The 25,954-nt window shown below is 38.8% G+C and overlaps 1 protein-coding gene across 2 annotated transcripts in view; it reads right to left on the bottom strand.

The window, feature by feature from the left end:
* Positions 1-782: 782 nt before the first annotated feature.
* Positions 783-25,954, bottom strand: part of LOC143543603 (lipoxygenase 2, chloroplastic-like) — a 53,334-nt gene continuing 28,162 nt past the window's right edge. The window contains exons 1-8 of one of the 2 annotated variants that reach the window (XM_077035886.1): positions 6,848-7,308; positions 5,807-6,066; positions 3,992-4,229; positions 2,762-3,079; positions 2,610-2,695; positions 2,422-2,532; positions 1,786-2,354; positions 783-1,637 (exon numbers count right to left, since the gene is read on the bottom strand). In XM_077035886.1, coding sequence (XP_076892001.1) covers positions 878-1,637; positions 1,786-2,354; positions 2,422-2,532; positions 2,610-2,695; positions 2,762-3,079; positions 3,992-4,229; positions 5,807-6,066; positions 6,848-7,214 — 2,709 coding nt within the window. In that variant the 5' untranslated portion in view covers positions 7,215-7,308 and the 3' untranslated portion in view covers positions 783-877. Of the gene's footprint in view, positions 1,638-1,785; positions 2,355-2,421; positions 2,533-2,609; positions 2,696-2,761; positions 3,080-3,991; positions 4,230-5,806; positions 6,067-6,847; positions 7,309-25,954 lie in introns of those variants that run through there. The other variant, XM_077035887.1, reaches the window with a different exon arrangement.

Below are 25,954 nucleotides of genomic sequence, written 5' to 3'. Positions count from 1 at the left end.
CGGCCGGAACCGGTTTCACCTCTATCCGGTCATAACTTGGGCATGCCCAGCCTAAAAATTGATAAAAAAATGCCAAAACCCGTTCAAAATCCGACCATACTTGGAAGCAATGTTGCAAAAGTTGCTAGGCGGTCCGTAGGCGGCCGACCCCCTTGGAGGGAGTACTCGGAGTACTCGGGGAGTAATCGGAGAGTACTCGGACATGGAAAATATAAAGAAAATTAATATTTGGTTATTATATATATGTCAAATATCATAAGTTTACTAATATTTATAACAAAATAGGTGAATATCAATATAAATAAAAGAAATATATTTTTAAATATAAAATATTCTAAAAATTACTAATAATTAATTAAAAAAATGATATTTATTTTTTAATATTATTGAAATAACAATTATGTTTTATTTTTTTTGAGTCAAAATCGGTCAAAGTTCACCGATAAGATGTAATTATGGCTAAGGTTGACCACATTTGACCGATTCTTAGTAACTAGGTGGATTTACAGAAACTCGCCTCGGTGACATACCTTGTAGCGAGTACTCGGAGAGTACTCGACCTTGTAATCCTACTTTTACAACATTGCTTGGAAGCGATTCTTACCAGAAATCGATCCCGAATTGTGCACCTCTAATCACAACCAATCAGGTATTAAGTTTTGTTTGGTTAATAAGGAAATTTTAACCAGGAGAAACCAAAGGATACAAATTTATTCCAGTTGCTACTTCATTAATTACATTGACAATGGCGTGCATTAACAATACAACATGATATATAAGCTTATTCCAAATAACAACAAAACACAACCAAACCATGGCTTATGACTATATTACACAACACACAGACCATGTATCACACTTCACCAAACCAAACCAACTAGATAGATATGCTGTTTGGAACACCTCTACCAGTCACACCATCTTCAGAATACGGTTTAAGAAGCTGATACGGAACCAAACCGGCACCAGTACGGTTCTTCAAACTAGGATCCGTGTTCCTTGAGTCTATGATTGCCTCTAGCTCGTTTAGTCTCCCACGAAACTCCTCAAACGCTGCTTTTATAGCGGGCTCCGCCTTCCATGCCTCCTCGATATTACCACCAATGTACTCTTCATCCACTGAATGACTTGATAAAACATCCAAAACCGACATCACTTGTATAGCTTGAAATTGAGACGGGAAGCATTTTAACAAAGCATCCTCGGGACGCTTAATAAACGACTGCCATTCTTCGTCTGTGGGGTCTTCGTCAGGCATTTTGGTGCGGGCAATTGTTGGTCGGTTAGGGAAGTAACCCGCAAAGTCATATTGACCGAAGTTAACTGCGGAATGGTGGCCAGATGGCACCCACATTATGGTTGAAACAATTCCAATCAAATCTTGTTGGGTTTTGAGTTGTGGCCACCATGGTTCATTTTTCTTGTCACCATGACCAACTGTACGGATTTCATTCCACCATGCTTGAAGCTCTTCATCAGATTCGACTAGATTCGGTTGCGGGTAATAATGATTGACATAAGAAGTTGCCCATTGTTTAATGGCATCGTAAATGAGTAAACCATCGTTAGCAAACGGATAATCCTCGATTGTTAGTTTCACACCATGTGGTGCAGTTGGATCTTCAACCGCCATACCCCTAAACAATTTTTTTTTATTATTATTAGAATATTTACATAGTAATAACTTTTTAAAAAAATTGTATCAAAACTTTCATATGAGTAAACTACAAGACCAAATGTGTAAGTAACCTTATACGTATCCTCTTTCAGGCAAAAAAATAATACCTGCTAATTAGGTTAGATGGAAGTGCTTCATGATCAAAGCGCCATAGTTGATCATATGCATCAGAGCAAATTTGCATACAATATTTTCCAGGAGTAAATGTTGACTCTATGATACCACCAGCATTAACAAGAAGCCATCGAGCTAGAGAATTAATTTGCATAGTGTAACGGAAATGAGGGAGAAGTAGTCGTCGAATTGGGTGCATCTGGTTGAGCTGACGGTTGGTAGCAATTATGTAAGGCTCGGTAACAGCATGAGTTCTTAACCAATGGCTAACAAGTTGGTGAATACCGGAATCATGGGAAAGAACATGAGCCTTGGCTAGCTTCCAAAGCCATGCACCCGTGGCATCCCATGCGGGTGTATAGACATGTTTCCACTGTGGTTTACCATCAGACGGTGGGCGAGTCAACTCAATAGCTAGTGGCCTTAATGTTCCACTAGGAGTAAGGAACATTAAAGTTCTTGAACCATATAAAACTGACCCTTTAAGCTCTCTTGTTTTGTTAACATAAGGTAAAAGCAAATCATGGTAATCTAACATGAACAATTTCTTTTGTGCTAAAGCCTGCAAGAACACAAGGCATGAGAACGTAATCATAAAGCATTATAATTGGTTTTTTGTTTTTCATTACCTCGTCAAGAGTCATGAACCCTTTAATCTCTTCCTCTACAATCTCCTTTGTGATTGCGGATTCAGCTGGCCCGTAGATTTCAGGGTCCAATTTACTCGTCAATGGCCATTCCTAAATATGCACACATGTTATAAACTCGTAACCACTTACAAAACATCTTATTTAAGGATTATAAGTTAAATACATACAGTAACCAGCTGTATGCTGTAAGGATTGAGACCAGCAAGCATTTGTCTGCAAAATTCCTCATCACGGAACCAAGAGAACGTGTCTCCTACAATTAGAGCCACCAATTATACGCAAAAACATAAAAGATGCAAACTGTTAAATAAATGCTTACTGTCAATGGTTTCAGGGGTCTCGAACTTGATAACGGTGTTTGTAGCGTCAGTAGCCCTTTTGATGAGTCTAGGTAAGACACTAATAATCCCATTATCAGGTGGAGGAACATTAACACCTTCATTATAAAGCTTGTCTATGGAGGTGAATAACGGAAACCCCTCGGTCTTGTCTGTCACAATTGATTCTAGAATTGGTACAACTCCATGAAGCACAGAGTATAATGTTCTTGCTCCAAAGGTAGCTTCCTTAATCTCTGAAAAGTCTTCGTCCGCGGGTACATAAAACGGCGTCAAAGTTCTGGTCTCCGTCAATGGATCTGTAATTCAACACAACATGTTTTGTTATATTTTATGAATTCTTTTCTTAATCAAAATTCTAAATCCTACCTAGCATTCTTTCAAATTAGATCAAATGTTTAAACAATTTTCGGAAACAAAACTCAAAATCCGATCTGAAACTCATTCATCACATATCAAATATTTAAACAGCATCCGGTAAATTCCTCTCGTAATAAGTAAATGTGACATTCATTCATCTCATATCAACATTTTAAACAAGTTTCAGTAAATCCCACTGGTAATCGGCAGAACTCTAAATCTAGTCTAATATTCATTCATACCAAATCAAATATTTTAACGATTATCAGTAATTTCATCACATAATTTTGTAAAATTTCAAATTCAATCTTTCATTAAATCATAGCATATTGAATATTTAAACACTTTTCAGAACATTCTTCTTGTAAAAATAGGAAAAGTTATAAAAAAGAAAAGTCGATTTAGTACACATAAGCAATGGTGTGTATTGCATATATGCAATCCTGTTGTATTGCATCTAATACAACACTATTACACATATTTAATACACAATATTTTATGTATGTAAATACAACACTATTGTATATATGCCTTACATCGACGTTTTTTTCTTTTTTTGCATATAATATAATATTATTGCACATATACAATACACACTATTACATATATGCAATTAACCACTATTGCACGTATGTAACAAAAAAAATCGATATATTGCATATTTGCACTATATCGATTTTTTTATTATTTATTTTAAAAATAACAACATATAAAAAGGTTGAAACAAAAAAAATTTGAAAATATTTTTTAAATATATTTTTAAAAAATTAAAAAAAAAAACTCCTTTATTAGTTCTATAATTCTCTCTGTAATAAGAAGTTCTCTCGTGTGATACAATGAAAAATGTGTACCTTTAGAGGACATTTTACGACCAGTACGACACCGCCTAGGGTAAGGATGTTCATCACCACCTAGCACCGGTCGTGCTAAACCTAAGCTCAGGTCCGGAGATCCGAGATCATTGTACACGTCGTAATCGTAAATCCTCTCGGGTGATTTACGCTCTCCTTGGCCGTTGCCTCGAAGCGATTCTAGATCTTTCTCTCTTAACGACTTCAGTGCCTTAGGTGTTTCCGATGGAAGATACGACTACACAAACAATTCAAATTATGATTATTGAATGTCCATTTTTGTATTTTTAATTATTTTGTTTTAAAAACTTTGGGTCCTTTTAACCTTTTAAGGCAACATTTAAGCCGCTTAAAAGTTTATACTAATTACTAATGTTGCACAAACTGGTCCGATTTAGTTAATAAAAGTCAAAACCGGTTTATGATTGGTTTCGGTTTGAATTAAAACCGATTTATTGGTTGTTTTACAGTCAGTTTCGTCTGAGTTATGATCGGTTTTTGTCAGGTTTAGCCGGTTTTGGTTCGCTTAATCGGTTTTGATAGAGAAAATTACAAACCGGTTTATGATTGGTTTTAGTTCGGGTTAAAACCGGTTTGTTGATCGGTGATCAACCGGTTCGTTCAGGTTATGATCGGTTTTTGACAAGTTTTAATCGGTTTCGGTAGAGAGAATTAGAAACCGGTTCTGAATCTACGGTTTCAATCGATTCCAAACCGGTTTCTAAATAATCAGTTTCAAACTAATTTAGTTTTGGCTTAATTTTCGGGTCATTGGGTGAACCAGTTTTTTGCCCACCTCTACTAATGACTAAACTACAACATATCAATTTAATCAACTAAAAAGTTGATTTAGGGAGCAGGTTAAAAAGGTATCTTATCGTCGTATCTATCTTATCAATGGTTAAGATTAAAATATAAATAACTTTTGTTAAAGTTTTCAAGTTCCCCTACTTTCTTAAACATTAAGACATTTTTTTTAAAATTGTTTATTTGTTTAATGAGTTTGAAAACGATGAAAACTGTGATGTATGGATTTGTTCAACTATTATGATGTAGTTTTGTGTTGTATGATCGTGTTTTATTTTTTTGTTTTATTTTTTGTCATGTATTTGTTTAATGAGAGTTTGTTGTTTAGAACTAAAAATGTTAGGTGTCAAACTGTCACACACGTCATATTCGCAATTTTCTTAGCCTACTTGACAAAACACACTTTTTTATTTGTTCTAGTGCCAATTTTTCTTATACTTACACAAAATACACTTTTTTTATGTGATCTAGTGCTGTACTAGTGCCTGTATATATAACCAATTATTATAGGGATAATAATGAGTCGGGTTTAGGCCGGGTTAGGTATTTTCAAACTCATACCTAATCATAAAACCCGTACCAGATTCATCGGGTTTTAATAGAGTAATTACTTGTCTGGTTTCGGGTTTCCAAACCCGTCAAATTTTGAAAAAAATATAACTACTTAATTACAAATAACGATTACCACAAAAATAATATGTCTCAAATAATTGTTGTAAGCAAGTTCCAACAAATAATATATTTAAAACGTTCAGAGTATTATATATTAATATAAAAAAAGTTATATTGGGTGCATGAGATATATAGATATATAATCGGGTAAATAGGCCGATATAATCGGGTATATTACAAATTTCAAACCCATGAAAAATTTCAAAACTAATCTCAAACCCTAATGAGTCAGGTATTACTCGTTATAGTTAAGCCGGGTTTTGAATTTTTCCATCAAGCTCGAGTTCCCGTCATCCCTAATTATTAGATATAAAAATAAATAAGGTTAGGGTCTACCTTGTCGGTGAAAAATATTCTTTTCTCAGGATTATCATATTTGGAGTGAACCCATGATTCACATGTGAAAGTAACACCATTATCAAGAACAATGGTTTTGAAGAACATCTTCTTGCTATACTTATTTTCAACCAACACAGCTCCTATTTCCCCAAAATCATCAGGGACATCAAATTCACAATTATATGTGTACACACTAATGTCAAAATCCAATGCATTATATTTTGCAAACGCCTTCACTGTCTTTTGATTTCCTTTTGCTGTAACCAAAAAATGGAAAAAAAAAATTACAACTTCGAACATGGACTTTTGATGATATATAGTTGACAAACTTTTAAAAGCGAACAAAATTCTGTATTTTTTATAAGAAATCGATGTGTTAGTTACGTGAAGTTTTACAAACATGTGTTTATTATGTTGTATGTCTTCTTTATAGATCCAAAAACCTAATTCTAAACCTATGTTCTTAGCTTTTTGTAACTTTTCAAGAAATCAACGTGCCAGCCAGTGGTGGATCTTAAACATCTAGTATGGATGGGCCGAAATTCACGAAACCCAATTTTCTTTTCCTAATTCTAAGTTTCGGGTCAGGCTGTCAAACAATAATAACTCTATATTCAATTCAATCATAATATTTGTGGGCAAGACACAATAATATGGATGAGGCTGACATAAATAACATGGATAGGCCGGACTCAATACATATAATATTTTTTAGAATTTCCGAAAAAAATTACTCTACTAAGCAAAAAAGACGGATGGGCTGAGGCCCACTTTGACCCCTTATAAGATCCGCCAATGGTGTTAGTTACATGAAGTAGCATCCATGTTCAAGCTTATTGTTCTTCATAACTCGCATAAAGTTCGTGTAACAAACTCGTGCTTATTATGTTGTATGTAGCTCGTTTTAAATACAAAAACTAAGGTCTTTTATATTCAATCTAATATCAATATGGTTTTATAATTCTAACCTTTAAACTGTCATTTATCATTTATCTAACATCTTGTTTTTGAATATGTAATAACATTATATATACATACCATCAAGGTCATTAGAAACGATCTCCAGCAAGAATGAAAGCCCTAGAAAATCAGTGGCAACATCAACAACGCCACCGACACTTACACCATCAAGGGCGGAGCTAATAGTTGGTTGAACCGAGATGACGCCCTTGACGGTAGTGCCCTTGGTAAGAAAGGGAATTGATATGGCTTTAATACTACCTACATTTGAGGTAGGCCTAGCACGGGTTGCATTAGATTTCTTGGTGGACGTGTGTTGGTGGAGGATGGCAGGGGAGTAGGCGGAGGAAGAGGAATGGTTGGTGGAGTCACCGCTAACGAAAGGCTTGCGGATTGGGATTCGGTTGTAAAGAGAGTGAGACCGGTTGATTTGAGACTTCAACATAGTTTGCTTTGTTTCCTTTTCTTACTACACTCACTCTTGTTTTTGTGATTTGAAAGTTGGAACATGAACCTCTATTTATAGAGGGGAAATGTGCTATGTTATAACTTATAAGGTGTTTATTATTGGAAATTATTGGATATGGAAAGATGAATTTAGGTTTTAATTTCACGTGTTTTTAATCATTGTTGCATATTTTAATGTTGTGTCATTGTTCTAGAATACGGCTTGAATGCATTGCATGAAGTATATTATCGTTTATAACTACTGAATATAATATTATAAATTACAATATGTATCACATGAAGGTAATCAACGCAAAATGTAGCAGTAACGTATTGTTTTTGAGTTTTTTAATCAAGGAAAGAAAAGGAAAAGAGAGGGAATGATAAGAAAGGGAATAAAAGGAAATTTTGTTTAATTAGGTGTGTTTTTGAGTTGGAAGGAAATTAGAGGAAAGTGTAGGTCCCGAAACCGGATCAAACAACAAAACAAACTAAATACTAGTTGTTCTTGGATCAACCTCACAACTAGTTGGCGAAAACAACTAGTCGGACCGAGATCTCGGATCTTGTGTGTGGGTAGTGTAGGCCGAAAGTTAAGGGAAGGGTGAGGGGTTAGAGAGAGTTTTAGAGTTACAGAAAATATGGAATACTTGGATGTGAAAAAGCAAGGGTTAGGTTGGTGTATGAGATACATACACCTTATATATATGTGTGTGTTTACTCATACACCTCTTTCATTAATAATGCCCAATGGCCTCCAAATACAGAGACCTCGGGGCCAACCATACAAACGTAAACGAATAAACAACGTAAACGTACACTAGGTACAAATACGAAAGACTACTAATGAAATGGACCTTACAGAAAGAAAATGACAACTATGTTATCTTTAGTAATCAGCTCATTTTTTAGAGGATAATTTATTGGAAAAAAAACATTAATTTAGTCACTCTTAACTCCTCTTACTCTTTTTCTTTCCATACTAAAAAAAACTCAAGAACACCTTTTAACTATCCTTAGTTTTCCTTTTCTTTCAAAAAAAACTCAAGAATAGGCCGTAATAGAAGTTTAATAAGAAAGAAAAGACAAAACTCATGTAAAATAATTTGTGATATCTTATCCACTATACCACCCATTTATATACATTAACTAGTTAACATTGAATTATAACTTATTAATCTAATGATATCGTGTTACAATTTATAAAAGTAAACTATAAAAGTAAGTATGTGTCTTTGTAACAATAATTAAAAATATAAATGACGTGTAACAGTATTATATTTATGTACAATCAGATCATATTAAACAAGTTATTAAACGTCAACGATTGCTACTAATGTATTTTTAATCTTTTTAACAAACGTTTATTACAACTTTCAAATTTTATTGTGGTTGAAATTATACAAATAGACTACTTGGATTTGAATAATCGAGAAATAATTATATATATATATATATATATATGTCAAATTATTGGGTCCGTTACAAAAATTACTTTTACTTTTAATCCTTTATATGGATATTTGCATCGGCTTCATCGACGTTATTTTTCATCTGGAAGCCTAAGAACTAACTATCGAGACTTTGGACTATCACGACACACAATTCATGTAGTTCATGCATGTTTGTTACCAGGTGTAACAAGATCGAGTTGAAAATGATTAAAATCTATCTTTATTTCATTTCTATGATCAATGATCATAGACAACCTCTATACCATTCTGTATAAATAGGCTATTTAATTTGTACATATCTGGCAGAGGGACGTATTTAATCCTTGCTTATATATTTGCTTTCAGTTCTTCTCTTCGATGTGGGGTAGAGCAGTTTGATAGCTCGCAATGCTCATAACCTTGAGGTCACGGGTTCAAATCTTGAAAATCAACTTTTAGTCATGATTATATATAGGGTTGTTATTGGCAACAAAAATAAAAGTTATGAAATAAAAGTTATGAGTGTTATTAATATAACTGTAAGTATAAACTATCGTAAGTTAATTACTTAAAGTTTATATTATTAAAATTCAATTTATTCTATAAAGTTATATTGTTGATATTGAGTTATATCTTTGGTATTGAGATGAAATTATTGGTGTAGCCCGCAACAAATATTTGCAATATTTTAAAATCCGGTAATTTACTTGTCCCGAATTTGGTTCAAAATTGGTACAACCGGTTGAATAGTTTACCCTGTAATTTCATATAAATAACTTCAACTCAAAAAATAACTAAAAGTACATTAATAAACATCACATTTGAACCAAATATCACATGGCATGAAGGATGATCGAATCAAATAGGAAGTTTGTACTTTATATACGAAATTAATCAATTACAAAAGATGTAAATAAACCAACCTTGGATTTGCATGATACAAAATTGGTTGATTAACGAATCATCATTTATCGTGAATACTCGTTTCAATTCATTCCGCTATGCTAAAAGTCATTTTAAAAATATACGGGCCAAGAAAAAATATAAAAAAAATCTCTTAGGTTTAATACCGGTATTTAAAAAAACCGACGGTACGATGATATAGCAAACCGCCTAAAAATATCGGGCTCTAAACTTCGGTAGCCTTTTCAAAATCTCGTATAACCGCTTCAACTGGCCGATACATACTGGTTTTTAAAACATTGAATATTCGCGTTTGGAATTGATCCCATTTACTGTGTGTAATGAATTTTTATGATTGCATTCAAATAACTCCTAACATTTGGCCCATTACGACCATAAATCCTACATTATATAATCACATCCATTAATTGAGGGTTTGTATTGGCTCTAAGTGTGTAAAAGGAGCCAACCATAATCCTGTAACATGCATAACACATAAACTTGAATAACAAATAAATTTTAATAGCTTGCAAACAGAAACATTAATGGATTGGCATGACATTGAAAATCATCATACATAACTGGTAACCAATCACAAATGGTTTCACATTGTTGCTTAATAACGTAGCCTAGATATTTCTCTTTCTAGAGATTGAACCACACACACATACATATAGATTGAAAGGGTATCTGTCTTTCTAAAATTCAGTCACCCAACACGTAGACAGTGATGGACATAGAAGAAAAGTTGATAGATAATGCGGTCTAAAAAAATTTGTTCAAGGGTAGCCTATATATACATAAAACAAAGAAAAAAAACTTGCACTAAAAGTGTACTTCGCCAAGAAAGTTGATGGGTAGCGCAAAGATATTTTAACAACGTATAATTTCATAGGATTGATAAAACACCTCAACACACATGATTCATATTCATCAATACAAAAATGATGACACAAAGTAAGCGAAACGATCTATATGTCTCATTGTCTCAAAAAAATACAACAGTACATTGAATCAAAGCTAGTTACCACACTTGGTAAGGGTTCAAAAACTTAAGTTATGATATCATTGAGAAATGAAAAAAGAAAAAATTCATACAATCCGTTCACCCAAGATTTTTTTTCTACGAAGGTAGGCGTTTTTCGTTGCTTGGATGCCTCTTTACTCACGTTTGAATTTTCGGTTTGACCGGTAAAATTATGAGTTGCAATGTGATCTAAAATTAATTATAACCACTTCAAGGTAATAAACTGTTCAATAACCATTTTAAATGAATAAATGAAATATTTATTTAAAACAAAACTCTCTTTTTTCTTTATTCTTTTTGAATAGCTTGTTGTCGAAGTGTTCGAAAGGCGATTATCGTTATGGAAAGCACAGTCTTTACCGATTGGTGGTCGAGTGACTTTGATAAAGTCTGTACTTGAAACTTGAAATCCTGCCGAACATTTATTCTCGCTTTTTAAAGCTCCAACTAAAGTGGTAGAGACTTCAGAAGGTGTTATGAGAAGGTTTTTATTGGAAGGAACAAATAATGTGCATAAGATTCATTGGATGGCATGGGATAGGGTTACTATTATGTTGAAAGTGGAAGTCTTGGGCTCTCTAGACTAAAGACGATTAATTATTCGCTTTTAACTAAATATTTTGGAGGTTCCAGACGGAGAAAGAAGGGCTGTGGAAAAGGGTATTGAAGATTTTTATAGGCAAAGATCGGGATGTGATTCGACCCAGTTAATAAAAGGGTATTATAGGGACACCACCTTTTTTGCTAAAAACAACCCATTAATACATCTAGTATAGGGCCATATGGGGCGTATAGGCCCCCATATATGTCCCATATAGCCTTATACAGACCCAGTACGCCCCGTATAGTCTTATACAGGGCGTATAGACGTCTGGGTATCCCTAGTATGACCCTTAATAAAAGCCTAACGGGGTTGGTGGAAGAATATTGAGTGTGGTGAATAATCTGTCTTTGGCTGGGGCTAGGTAAGTCTAAACTTCAGATTGATTTCCCTAGTATCTAATGATTGGAAAAGGTAAAATTTTGGCTTAAATAGTTGAATTAGTTTTAGTTATAAATTTATTTTATGTATTAATATTGTAACTTATTAATTATCATAAGCCTACTACTAAATCTAAATCGACACATTGTCCAACAAGAGACTAAAACCTTAACCATTTTAATATCATAATATCATTGGACTACAAGCCTTTGATATCTAAACAACCTACTACTACTACTACTACTACTATTATTATTATTATTATTATTATTATTATATGAGACCAGAATATAAGAGGAGTGTCACACATCTAATCCTACACATGATTTAATATGTGAGGAGTAGACACAAACGGCCCAAATGAACTTAAAACCATAAATATTTGAATATTGTCACAATTTTGATTTAAATCGAAGGCATAATTTAATAAGGTTGGACCCAACAAGATATCAGTTAGACTTCTACCAAATAATTAGAAAAAAGTATCAAATTTTAAATAGTCACCGATTTGTAAGTTAGTCCTTACTTACAACTTTACACCTTTTATAGCTAAAATGATTAATTTAGGTCACCTTCCTTGGGATATTATTGATAGAAAAATTAAAATATTAATAACTATCACTCGAGATGTAATAAGAACAAAATATTGCTAGAAAGTAAGGCTTAGGCTACCTGGTTTACCTGTCGATTCACCTTGAGGGTAGATGAGGTGGCTGCCACAAGGGCCAATTCACATAGTCACGTCAAGGAACGATGATTTCTACATGAAGATCTCAATGCATCGAAGATTTCTATGTTGAGTTGTCCATGCATTGAAGAAGGTCTAGAGAGAAAGAAAAGGAGAACGGTGAGGGTAAGTGATGAGCGGGACCCATACCGTGCTGAGTGATGACAATGACGCGACAGTGATGGTAAGCGGTGAGTGATAAGTATACCGTATAGCCTTATGGATACGTGTTCAAGAGAAATTTATTAAAAAATACACACTAAAAATCAGTTTTATTTGGGGAGTCAACTATAGAAATGATGCAAAGTTTTAAAAATTGTGTTTTTAATCCACCTTTAAATAAGTATTTTTTAACTAGAAAGCATTATATTCAATTTATTTATTTTTATTGTTTTTAATGACTAAATGTTTGCACTTAACAGGGATTGAACATTTGACCTTTGGTTTCACATCATAACCACCCAACCAAAGTGGCAATGGTGCGTAATATTCAAATGGTTAAAATCAATATACCTATTAAATAATATCTTGATTTACATATATATTATAACTTGATTTTCTTTTCTGTGTATGAACCCTCACCAACCAACCAAACCCAATCAATACACCACCAACATCTACACTAACAATCACAAAATAGAGTTGCCCAATGGAACAAAAAGAAAACTCACATTTTTGGGTTGTAAGTATAAAATTTTAAAATACATAGCAAATCAAATGATCCATTGGATGACAAAACAATAAACACATTTCGCAGCTGTAAGCATGTCACGAAGAGGTCTAGATATCGGGACAAGCAATCTGCCCAAGATTAGCGACCCATAGATTGATTTCAAGAAAGGCTTTTGTGATCCACCTCGAACACAGTCCGTTTGAAATCGCCATGAAGTGGACATCTTTTGTATGCCCGGGAGGCAAAATATGTAAATACTAATCTAAATATAATGACCTAAGGCTTTTGTAAAAAAACCATTAAAAATGGACAGAAAACGTATAACTCGATAGACTCGGCGCAACGCGCTGAGAATCATCTAGTATATATTACATGAAGTAATTAACATAAAATGTAGCAAAATGTTTAATAAGAAAAGAAAAAAGAAAGTACTATATTCAAGATGGCCAAACTCAGGAGTGTCAATCGAATCGTGTCTGGTTGGTGGGTTGACAGGCTGATAGGTTTTGGGTTGGTGGATTGAGATTCTTCAACCCTAACCCAGCTCATCTACTTATTTGTGTCAAGTCGTGTCGACCATTTAAATATGTGTCGTGTCCGGGTTTTGTTGTAGACTTGTAGGTCAACCCATTCTACGTTCATTTACGAATATGAATAATACATAGTGACTTTGTAGCAATTTAAACAATTAAGTACTTTTATTTATATAAAACGTTTTAGTTATTTGTGTTTAATTGTTTTATGTATTCATCTTTCCTTCTCAATTAACAAAATTAAATTTACATATATAATAAAATATTAGAACAAATGTGGTCCCTAAACCTATATTTTTTTCGTAACATGTCAGGAATTGTGGTCCCTAACCAAGCGTATCTTAAATTACTTTAATTTAGTTATATAAATTTTATCACTTTCATAAAAAAATGTAAATAAAATATACATCTACACACACCTAGACAAGTATAGTTACCTGTTTGCTAAAATAAAGGTATATTAATCATCAAAACTATTAATAAATAGTCAGATTATATACACATTATTGAAACCAAGGATTGACGTTTAGTGCAACATTATTGATCAATCATTTAAAATGCATCTTATTCATTTTTTATAGACATTATTGAAACCTAGGATTGACGTTTAGTGCAACATTATTGATCAATCATTTAAAATGCATCTTATTCATTTTTTTTAAAACGTTCCGTACGATCGATTTTGTCTGATTGTCTTTGTATCGGGTTGAAATAATTGATACAAAATAATGTTTTTGCTATGATCACAACATCCAACCTTTAAAATACATAAATGTGTCTCATAGATAATGGGTAATGACATTTGGTTTTATATGAATGCTTAATATCATAGTCGAGGTTATATTTTCTTTCTAGTGATTGATTCATACGCCTCTTGACATACAATAACACATACAGATATACAGATTGAGATAATGGATCTCTTTCTTATAATCGGTCCCTCAACATACAGACATATTCAAACAATGTATAATTTCTATGATCAACTATACACCTCAACACAGTCGCACATAACCGTTATACATCAATACAAAAATTGTCTAAAGCATACAAAACGAGCAAGACAATCTTTACCTCTCAAAACATATAACAATACGCAAAACCAAAGCTAGTTACCATACTTAATTAGTAACCGGTTCACAAAGGTAAGTTATAACATCATTCAAAAACGAAAAAAATCATATTAGGAAGTACAAAAGCGTATCAAAATTATCACTAAAAATCATAATATCAACAATCAGAAAAAGAAAGAGAGAAAGAATGCTACATTAAAAGTTTAAGAAACGTTGAGCAGCTCTTACTCGAAGGCCAAACAATTCATATCACTAAAATACAGTTATTCGTACTTTAAGTCCTTAACTGAGTAGATTTGGATTTGAAGAAAAGCTCTAACGTCTATTTGATATGGGATAATGAAATGATAAGAGAATTGAATCAATGAGATAATGAAATGAACAATGAATGAAATAAATCTTTACCGGCCCTTCATCCTTGTTTGATTAACATATGATAATTGAATGAATTACCATTTATATATGTATGATAGAAAAAAAACCAGGAATGATATAAATGGCATAAATGCCCCAAAATTATCACACATGGGTAGGAAAAGAATATTAAATTATCACGTAAGTTAAAAGAGATGAAACAAGAACAATATGTTTATTAAAAGAATGTCCACACCTTAAGGCTCATGGATATGTTATTAAGAGAACGTCAAAAGCAGTTTTACTAGTGGAATCAACTAAAGGAAATGTATTTAATCCACTTCTACATAGTGTTCTTTAAATTATAGAAAGCTAATTATTCACATGTTGTAAATGATGGAGAGTTATGTTCGCCCACCTCAATATGAATGCTCTCCTATTAAGGCTTCACCAGAGCCTTCAATAGCAAAGTCAAGACGGCGACGGGTGATCTTCCCTTGCATGAGTGGAGGTTTTGAGAATTCAAGAGACCCGAGTACAAATGAAATTCAAGAGTTTAGTGATGACTTTAACGAGGATAACATCGAATTGCTTAAAAATATACGGCTTTGAGTCCGCATGACTTTATATGGTGGCTTAAATGCATCGCCAACCTTGCTAATGTGATAGTGGAGACAAGGAAACTTAAATCTTATCATATGTTATCGATTATGAAAGCTAGCATTGATTTTGCCTATTACGACAGTGCATGCTTAGAGGTGTTTCTCAATAATAGAATACGTAGAAAGTTTGCACAATCGCATTATTGATAATTAACATTTCGTGATATGTGCCGTAGAGAAAGATAAGCTTGTCGGCGTTACTCATGAATATGCAATTGAGTGTTTCTAAAAAGATGAAAAAACATAAAAGAACAATTGTAATACGTACAATTTTTTTCTAATAAATTTAGTAAACTATGTTTTTGTTATATTAAACAATATGATATTATGTTATCATTTGTTTTTGTTAACTGATGTTATGTTGTTTCTTACGGCTTTTTATCTAAAACTAGTTTTAATTTTTTAAAATGAACATTTATTTCAGAACTAAGAATATATTGAAAACTACGAAGACTACAAATACTTCCAAGTGTGATATACAAAGCGATTGCATAACCTTTTACTCCGCTATCACATCAAACTATAAATGCGTAACATACAAATGTTTTATACGACTCTTACGTATCACCCTAAATTTCTCATATAGTCATATTTACTTCTAGAACAGATATTCATAACTAGTTTGAATATTATGCATTTGTGTTACTCCCTAACATGGTCTTTTTGCACGCGGCTAATATATAACAAACGTGATTTTCATTTATATTGGTTATCTGCTGAAGAAACGTGTATCGACTCACTGGTAGACGATCAACTTTCCTCGGGTATGATTATGCTATTTCACCGATGGTTCTCCGGAGTACGAGTTCTTCCACCTACAAAACGAGCAGCACCGTGAACTTACCCCTCAGAAAGGGACAGAGGGGTCCTCTTTGGGGTAACCCTCCGGTGTGAGAATAAGAGTTTGTAGGAGAAGATAATAATCTGAGAGTAAGGAATTGGAATGTATTTTCTTGCTTACTATTTTCTGCCGTCCCCTCTCCTTGTGGAGGTGGTGTGGTATTTATAGTGCTAGGGTTTCCAATGATTGGGCTCAGATCCCATTAGGGCCTTTTTGGCCTCCTCCTGTTGCTTTGCGCCACGTGTCCTTGGGACACCTGGTGCTTTTTCATTGATTATTCTCTGACCCAGGTATTTCACCTGACCCATGTGCAATAACGTGGTAGCACATGGGTTTTGCTGAGTTGTCCACCTTTCATTGGTAGCTGTCAACATCAGAATATTCTTATTCCTTAAAGGATACCTTCTGGAAGGTTTGCTGACGAGCACAATCAAGGTTGTCCTTATCCTGATTTGGATAAGGACGAGGTTGATTATGTGCACGTGTGATATGCGCCTATCCTGAGGATGCGCGAAGTCTTCTCTTTATTCTCACGCGCAGATGTTTCATGCGCGGATGTGATATGCGCAAGCACATGTAATATGCGCCACGCGCAGATGTGATATGCGTGAGCATGTATGATGCGTGAGCATGTGATATGCGCCATGCGCGGATGCGCCACGCGCAGATGTGATATGCGTGAGCATATATGGTGCGTGAGCATGTGATACGCGTGAGCATATGTGATGCATGAGCATATGTGATATGCGTGAGCATATGTGATATGCACCATGCGCATAGGTTTTGGCTTTGTGCCTTCATAATATCTTGATTTCAAGCCTCTTGTATATCTTGTGGGTTGACCCGCCTCGCTCGATGTTGAGGCGGGTACATACCTCTTCAAGCCCCCCCAGTCTAATGTGTGTCTTGTCTCGCGCGAGCGAGGTAAGATAGATATTAGACTTAATAGTTTGCTCTTTTGATAGGGTTTGTCTTTTCTTTTTATTTCTCATCGTTGCGCGAAATTCTATCCTTTTGGTTGAAACGAATCGTCCATGTACGTGGTTGGTTGGTGCTGACATGCGTCAGAGATGGAGGCATGTGTCAGACTTTTCGTGTGCTCGAGGTGCTACAGTTGCCTTTCATGTCCCCTCACACAGTGTCAGGAACACGTGCCGCGCTCGTGTTGGCCTGCACCTGCGAGTGGGGGCGCGTGAACTCTGATCAGTGCCTGTTTCGTTCCCTTTCATGTCCCCTCACACAGTGTCAGGGACACGTGTCGCGCTCGCGTTGGTCTACACCTGCGAGTGGGGGCGCGTGGACTCTGATCAGTACCTGTTTCTCTCTCTCCTGGGCCTATAAAAGCAAGCACTTTGAGTTATTATTCTTTATTTTCCTTGTTATTTCAGAGCTTTCCTTTCCTTCCCTTTTTATTCCGATTTCCGATTAGGGCCTGTCTTCTGCTTCCAGATTTCCATTGTTGAAGTAACCTCTGTCTGATTCCCAGTTGTATGTCTGATAGCCCAGACACCACAATCTCCCCCAGCGAACGCCGTGTAAAGTCATTGGTGATGTCTACTTTGAAGAAGACCGGCAAGGGGAAACGGGCTGCCGAGGCCTCATCGGAGGAGGTGGGGAAGGCCAAGGTAGTGAAGAGGTGGGATGAGATCCCCTGTAAATTGAGACAGTCCGATTTTGACAGTCTTATCGCCTCTCAGGGTTTTCTCCCTGAGTATGGCTGCATGCTGCCGGCGGCCGGGCAAACGGCGGCGGATCCGCCCACCGGCTATATCTCCCTGTATTGCCATTTTTTCACCCACTGCAACCTTCATCTCCCGATGACAAGGTTTGTGGGTGCGCTGCTTCGATTTTATGGGATTCACATATCCCAAGTCCATCCGTTTGGACTTGTGCGCATGACTCATTTTGAGTTCATGTGCAAATCTCAGCGCGAGGAGCCCACCCCTCGGCGCTTTCAGTATTTTTATAAGCCAAAAATCCAAGATTCTTGGTTCTCATTCGTTCCTCGCAGTCAGAAGGTCAAGTGCTGCACTGTCTCTTTCAAAAGCCTTCATGACTGGTCTGAGAGATTTTTTTATATTAAGGCTGGTGTGATTCCCATCCGCATGACCATGCGCGCGATCTCTTCTGCGCCCGCGGATGTGGATGTTCTCAAGAACCCAACTGGCGCTTGGGTTAACAAGTTGACTGCTGAACCATCCCCCGCCAAGAACATTTGCGAGGAGGCGCTGGTGGGGGTTGGTATGAGCAGGAGGTGGGCCGACAGCGCGACTGAGCCTGTTATCCAAGTTGACAGCTTGTGTAAGTTACTAACTCATTGCATTACTTCTGCGCGAATATAATTCGTTTTGCTGATATCATTTTTGTTTTATGCAGTTAGCAAGGAGTACGTCCACGCCGCCTATGATGAGCATATGGAGGGTGGCTCTGTCGCGCTGGGCGCTGGGGAAGTTGGCTTCCCCGATCGCTTCGATGACATGTTCATCCCTGTTGATCTGGGATTTTGCTTTGACAGCGACGCGCCTGGTAAGCCCTTGTACTTATGCTTATGCCTTTAGAATACCAGATTTGGTTAACATTTCTGTTGCACGTATTGTAGATGCGCTCGAGAACTACGAGCTGGAGCTCGCGGGAGAAGAGGAGGAGGAGGAGGCTGAGGTGCCACAGCTCAAGCGCAAAGCTAAAGGGCAAACTGGCGCAGGGGCCAGTAAAAAACAGAAGAAAAATGATGCCCCTGTTGCTCAGGATCCTCCTATTCAGGCGAAGGGACTTAAGAAAACCAAGGGGTTTACCTCCAAGGTTTCTTTGTCTTCTTTGCCTCAAGGTGTGGGCAGTCCTCCTGTCCACACGAGGTATGGTGCCGCCACCTCCTCTCTTCGCGCGGCGGAAAAGGGGAGCGGCGCTGCGCCTGCTGTTTTCTCTTCAACAGGTATACTTTGTTTATACTTTATGTTTTACGAGCGCGATTCGGATAGAATTATTAATGAATCTTTGCTCACTCAAATGTTTGTAGAGCCGGCGACCTTGGTGGGTCAACCTCAGGCACAACCAGGTACCGAGGCTGCGCCGGAGGTTGCTTCGAAGTCCCCCGTTTTACCCTCAAAAAAGGGGAGAATGGACTTCATGGCGATGTTTAACTCGCGAACGGCGGTGCGCCAAGGTATGTATTGCGCTTTTATTTTCTGACTTTTTTCTTTTAGATCAAGTCATGAACCATTTCTCTTTGTTGATTTTTTCATAGGAGTCATAGTTGGCGTACAAGCTGCTGGCGGCACTGCTGGCGCCGGCGCCAGCGCCGTTGGTTCTGCTCCTGCAAGCACTGAATCTCCCCTCATCGGGATTACTAAGGAGCAGGAGGCCGTTTTACGCGCTGATCTGGCGGCGTCGAGACCTCCCTCACCTCCTCCTGCGCGCAGCCCTCCTCGCGAGGCTGATTTTGATTTTTCCAGGTCGCAGGAGAAAAGGCCTGTTACAGAGGAAGATGAGGATGTCCATTTTGAAGACACCGACGGCGGCCGCGCAAGCCCTGTAGCGCCACGAGATTTCGCGGCGCAGTCTTCTCGTGGGGCTGGCGCTGACTTTTCTGCTTGCTCCCCGCAAGTATAAGTTCGTTTTGCTCCGCTGTGCGGACTTTCATATTAGTGTTTAGATGACTTAGAACATTACTTTGTGTTTGCAGGAAGCCGATCACATCTACCGCCCGAGATGGAATATTACTGAGGATAGCTCATTTCAGTCCATGGGGGTGTGTGAAGACTTCTGGGCTCACTCCGTGCCTCCAGCTGAAAGGAGGTTTCAGGAGGAGCGCGCCCGCGTGGACTTGCTCAATGACCATCTTTTCGCTGGGTCGGCTTTCTTTGCTGCCTCCCAAGAGCTTCGTTATGATTATGTAAAGGTACGTGATGCTCTTGCGGAAGGCAAGCAAGAGGCTAAAGTATCTGCTTGGAATCTTTCTGATGCTCTAGAGAGAGCTGAGAAACTCCAAGCAGAGCTCAGCGAGAATCGAGCAAGTGCCAACGCTGCTTTCGTGAAGCGCGGGCATGAGCTACAGGCTGCGCGGGAGAAGCTGCAGGCGGCCGAGGCGGACGCGGCCAAGTACGCACGACGAGTGCGCGACTTGGAGCTGGACGCAGAGGCGCGTGACCAAGCTCTTGTGCAATCTATCACCGACAAATCTTCATTAGAGAGTGAGGTTGCGCGCCTGAAGAAGGAGCTAGAGGCCGCGCGGGCAGAGAAAGCCGAAGCCCTGGCGACGGCAGCGTCTAGCGAAGAAGCGCTCGATGCTGCGCGAGCGGAAAGGGAAGAGGCCTTGGCGGCAGCAGCGTCCGACAGAGAGGAGCTGAAACAGACCAAGGAAACTGTTGAGTTGTTAAACTCTCAGATTCCTGCTCTTGAGACGTCTGTTTCTTCCCTCGCGCAGGATCGCCAATGGCTAATCTCACAGGGTATGACTCGTTGCGCTTATGCAATGAAATACTCAGACGAGTTTCAGACCCTTGTGATGGATTGCAACGCTGCCTCGCGCTTGGTGGGTCGAGCTGAAGGGTTTAAGGATGGCTGTGAATATAGCATGTTGAAGAAGAACCCATCCGACTACCCTTATCAGCTCGACGTTGTCTGCGCGGACATGGCCGAGATGGGGGAGAAGTATTTGAATACTCCCATTCCCATCCTTGAGCAGGTATTTTAACCTTAATGAGTTTACCTTGACTTATTTTCCTAGTCTTTTTGTACTCATATTTTTCCTTATGATTTGCAGATATCCGCGCTCGCAGACTAGCCCGATCTCGGCGCGCTAAAGAAATTACTTGACGAGTGCGAAGGGGCTGGTGGCGGCGATGATGGCGCGGGGAATGCTGCCCCTGCTAGCGGCTCTGGCGTGGCCAAAGGACCCGCTCCTGACACTATTATGATAGAAGACGACTCCATTCAGGACGAACATCTTGACTATGGTCAGTTTGGAGATGACGAGGAGCGGGCTGCGCCAGATGCTGAGGGCGGTGATGAGGAGGGCGATGAAGAGGCTGACGTCGACGTGGAGACTTGAGAAGCCCTTCATGTTTTTTTTTATTTGTAGTTTGTATCTCATCATCTTGTAAACTTGTAAACTTCAATGCTTTGGAATGAAATTTGTTTTTCCCTTATTCGCATCTTGCGCATTCCCCATTCATCTCTTTATATTTCATGTTTGCTTGTTGAATATAAGATATGTTTGCACGTTGAAATAAGAACAAGGTTGTAAGGAAATTATTTTACTTAATCCTTGTCATATTGTAAGTGATTTTGCAATATCCTGACTATGTTGACACGTGCTTTGGCGTTTCATTATTCCTCTTTTGCGCGACGTTATCGCGCATTTATTATAGGGAATTATGAGTTTTTTAGCCTTTACGTCAGTATGTGTTACTCTGATATCCATTACAATTCCATGCGCGACCTCGACCTGAGACCTTAACAACTATGTTTTGGCATGTGCTTTGCCTTAGTTGTGCTTAGGTATTTTTATGGTCAGGCTGCGCAGCATGTAGGATGGATGTTGTGAGTGATTTGAGCTAAGGCTCACATTATTGGGCTAAGGCCCTGAGCTAAGGCTCATATTATTGGGCTAAGGCCCTGAAGTTTTAGAGTTAAAACTCGTTAACGCGTTTGAGCTTGAAGCTCGCGCATGTATGTTTTACTTCGTTTTATTTTTGTTTTGATGTCAATACAATGTTGTCATATTGCTCAAAATTAATAAAGGGAAGCGTGAAACATGTATGCAAAAAGTAATAGAACACACATTAAGAAAAGATAGCGCGTATCATTATTCATAATGGCTTAAAAAGCCTTGATTACAAACTTGACAATTTTTACATGAAACATTTTCTAAGCTGTGCTGCGTTCCATGCGCGCGGGATCTTCTTTCCATTCAAATCTTTTAAAGCGTATGCGCCTTTTCCCAATTCTTCCGAGACTTGATAAGGTCCTTCCCAATTGGGGGACATCTTTCCCGGGGGTATCGCGCGGCTAGCTTCATTGTTTCGAAGGACAAAATCATTCTTCTTGAAGTGGCATTCTTTCACGCGCTGATTGTAATATTTTTCCAGTTTTTTCTTGTATTTGGCTTCACTGATGATAGCCGCCTCTCTGCGCCCTTCAAGCAAGTTGAGATCCAACCTCCTTTCGCGCTCGTTATCAATCTTGTTCATCATGAGCACTCTATGGGATGGGCATCCAATTTCTGCTGGAATCATAGCCTCCGTTCCATAGGTTAGGCTGAACGGGGATTCGCCATTGCTGGTTTTGCTTAATGTCCTGTGCGCCCACAGGACATTAGGTAGCTCGTCAACCCAAGAATGGGATTCTCCCTCCAACCTTTTCTTCAGCCCATTTAGCAAGCTTTGGTTCGCGCGCTCCACTTGGCCATTCCCCTGAGGGTGGTATACTGAAGTGAAAATTTGGTTGATGCGCAATTCCTTGAGCCAGCTGGATATCTTCCTGTCAGTGAATTGTTTGCCATTGTCGCTCACAATTTCCATGGGAAGGCCAAAACGGCATATGATGTGGCCCCAGATAAATTGCTTCATCGCCTCGGCTGTGATTTTCGCTAGTGGCTTGGCTTCAACCCATTTTGTGAAATAGTCTACTGCCACTACCAAAAATTTTACTCGCCCTTGCGCTTGCGGTAGGGGACCCACAATATCGATTGCCCATTTGTGGAAAGGCCATGCGGAGGTCACCGGAATCAAGTTGTTATTTGGCCGCATGGTGTTTGGCGCATAGCTCTGACACGCTTTACATTTTTGGATCTCTTTTAACGCGTCCAAGTACATGCCTGGCCAATAGTAACCTGCGCTCATTGCCTTGGCAACCACCATGCGCGGGCCAGCATGTATTTCACAGATTCCTTCGTGTATCTCTCTGATCACATAGTTTGCTTCTTCAGCATCTAGGCATTTCATGAGCGGTCCAAGATAAGAGCGTCGATATAATGTACCATCAAGCAGTTCATAGTTCTGCGACTTGTGTCTTATCTTCCTCGCCTGTGCGCAATCGTCCGGTACCTTTCCCTCCTTCAAGAATTCAATTATTGGAGTTATCCATGATGAAGGGGTTGTATGAATTACAAGGACAGACTTCGCTCCCACCGACGGGTTGCTCATTACTTCTACCCTGACATCTTTGCCAAAGTGATCAAAGCTGGTTGATGCCATCTTGCTCAGCGCGTCGGCAGATTTGTTTTCACTGCGCGGAATATGTATGATTCTGAAGCAGTCAAATTGCTCGATGAGCTTTTTCGCCTGCTCTAGATACAGAGGCATGGTGTTCTCCTTGGCATCATAAAGGCCATTGACCTGTGCTGCTACCAAGTATGAATCAACATGGGCCTCTAGCTTTTTAACTCCGAATTTGTGCGCGATGCGCAGGCCAGCCAGCAGGGCTTCATACTCAGCTTCATTGTTGGTGCTCTTGAAATCCAACCTGATTGCATAAGTATACTCATGATTTTCTGGATCCACCAGTTTGAGGCCTGCGCCGGACCCTTCGTTGTTTGAAGCTCCATCAGTGAATAATCTCCAAACATTCTCTTCATCATTGGCTCGCGGAGGATCTACCTCGCGCTGAGCCTCTTCAATTTTTCCTTCAGGGATTTCTGCGATGAAATCAGCTAAGACTTGTCCCTTTATTGCTGGACGGGGCTTATAGGCGATCGTGTGCTCTCCTAATTCCAGCGCCCATTTTGTCAGCCTTCCTGAGAGCGCGGGACGCTGCAAGACTTGCTGGATGTTGTAACCAGTCAGAACTTCAATAGGATGACCATTGAAATATCTATGAAGCTTGCGCGACGCGTGTGTTAGTGACAAAACTAACTTTTCCATGATGGAGTAGCGCGTCTCAGGATCTGTCAGCACCTGACTCACATAATATATCGGTGTTTGGATTCCCTTGCGATCCACCAACAACACTGCGCCGATGGCGCGTTCTCCTGCTGACAGGTACAGCATTAGAGTTTCGCCAGGAAGTGGAGATGTGAGCGCGGGCAGATTTATCAGACATTCTTTTATCTCATTGAAAGCTTGCTCAGCCTCAGGCGTCCACTTGAATTGGCTTTTCTTTAGGCAATTTCTCAATGTGTTAACGAATGGGGTAGATTTGCTTGCATGGTTCGCTAGGAACCTGTTGATTGATACCAATCTACCATTCAACTTTTGAACTTCTTTCATGGTGGATGGCGAGGGCATGTCAAGGATGGCCTCCACCTTTTCTGGGTTCACCTTGAACCCATCCTTGGTGACCATTACCCTAGAAATTTCCCCTCTTGTACGCCGAAAGTGCATTTGCTCGGGTTGAGCTTCATGTTTACTTCCTTTAGGCGCGAAAGGGTTTCTTCGATGTCTTTGAGCATTTGTTTTTCCTCCCTGCTTTTAATCACCAAATCATCCACGTAGACTTCTAGGTTTCTTCCAATTTGCTCATTGAAAACAGCATCCATAAGTCTTTGGTAGGTGGCTCCTGCATTCTTCAAACCAAAGGGCATTTTTGTGTAACAAAAAACACCATTGTCGGTTCTGAAGGCAGTCTTGTCCTCATCTTGTGGTGCCATTTGAATTTGGTGATAGCCCTTGTAGGCATCCAGGAAACATTTGAACTTGAATGGCGCCACCGAGTCCACCTTTGCGTCGATGTTTGGGAGGGGGTTACAATCTTTTGGACATGCTTTGTTGAGGTCCTTGAAGTCAATGCACATCCTCCATGACCCGTTGCTCTTCTTTACCATCACAGGATTGGCTACCCATGTCTGGTATCGTATCGGGCGGATGATGTTTGCGCGCAGTAGATCCTCAACTTGCTCATTCATGGCCTTCGCCTTCTCATCCCCCATGACTCTCTTCTTTTGAGCAATTGGCTCTACAGACTTGAACGTGTTGAGAGAATGTTGCGCCAGGTCTCGCGGAACCCCAGTCATATCAGAGTGTTGCCACGCGAAGACCGACATATATGTTGTGAGCAATCTTTTTATTCTCAACCTCGTGTCGTCTGATATCATAGCTCCAATTGTGATTTTTTGCTCTGGGAATTTTGGGTTGAGAATCCATTCCTCTGGCGCGTTGTCTGCCATTGGAAGTTTCATTCTCCCTTCCCGCGGTGTACTTGTCACTGCGCAGATCTCGGTATACGAACGTTACACCTGTTGGTGTTGGGAACCCCAACGCGCCGTGCGCTGGCGACGGTATGGCGTTGAATTGGGCAATCGTTCCTCTACCCAAGATCATATTGTGGCATGAAGTGGTGGGCAAGACCAAGAAGTTGACAATTTCGGCTCGCTTGTGTTTCTCATCCCCCATAGTTAGTTCAAATTGTATTTGACCTAGAGGGTGAATGATTTCGTTTGAAACACCAGAGATTGGTGCATTCACAATTTCGAGCCTTGCTTGGTCTGCCGGATCCAACTTCCTGAAACATTGCTCATACATGATGTCTGATTCACTGCCAGTGTCCACCAGGACTTTTGACACTTCATAATGAGCAATGTGTGTAGTGATGACTAG

This window comes from Bidens hawaiensis, unplaced genomic scaffold (assembly GCF_021521415.1).
Source record: "Bidens hawaiensis isolate Kalapana, Puna unplaced genomic scaffold, B.hawaiensis_p1.1 tig00013187_1, whole genome shotgun sequence".
In the NCBI taxonomy this organism is placed as follows: domain Eukaryota; kingdom Viridiplantae; phylum Streptophyta; class Magnoliopsida; order Asterales; family Asteraceae; genus Bidens; species Bidens hawaiensis.
The sequence above is the reverse complement of the archived record's forward strand: the minus strand, read 5'-3'. Positions and strand labels throughout refer to the sequence as shown.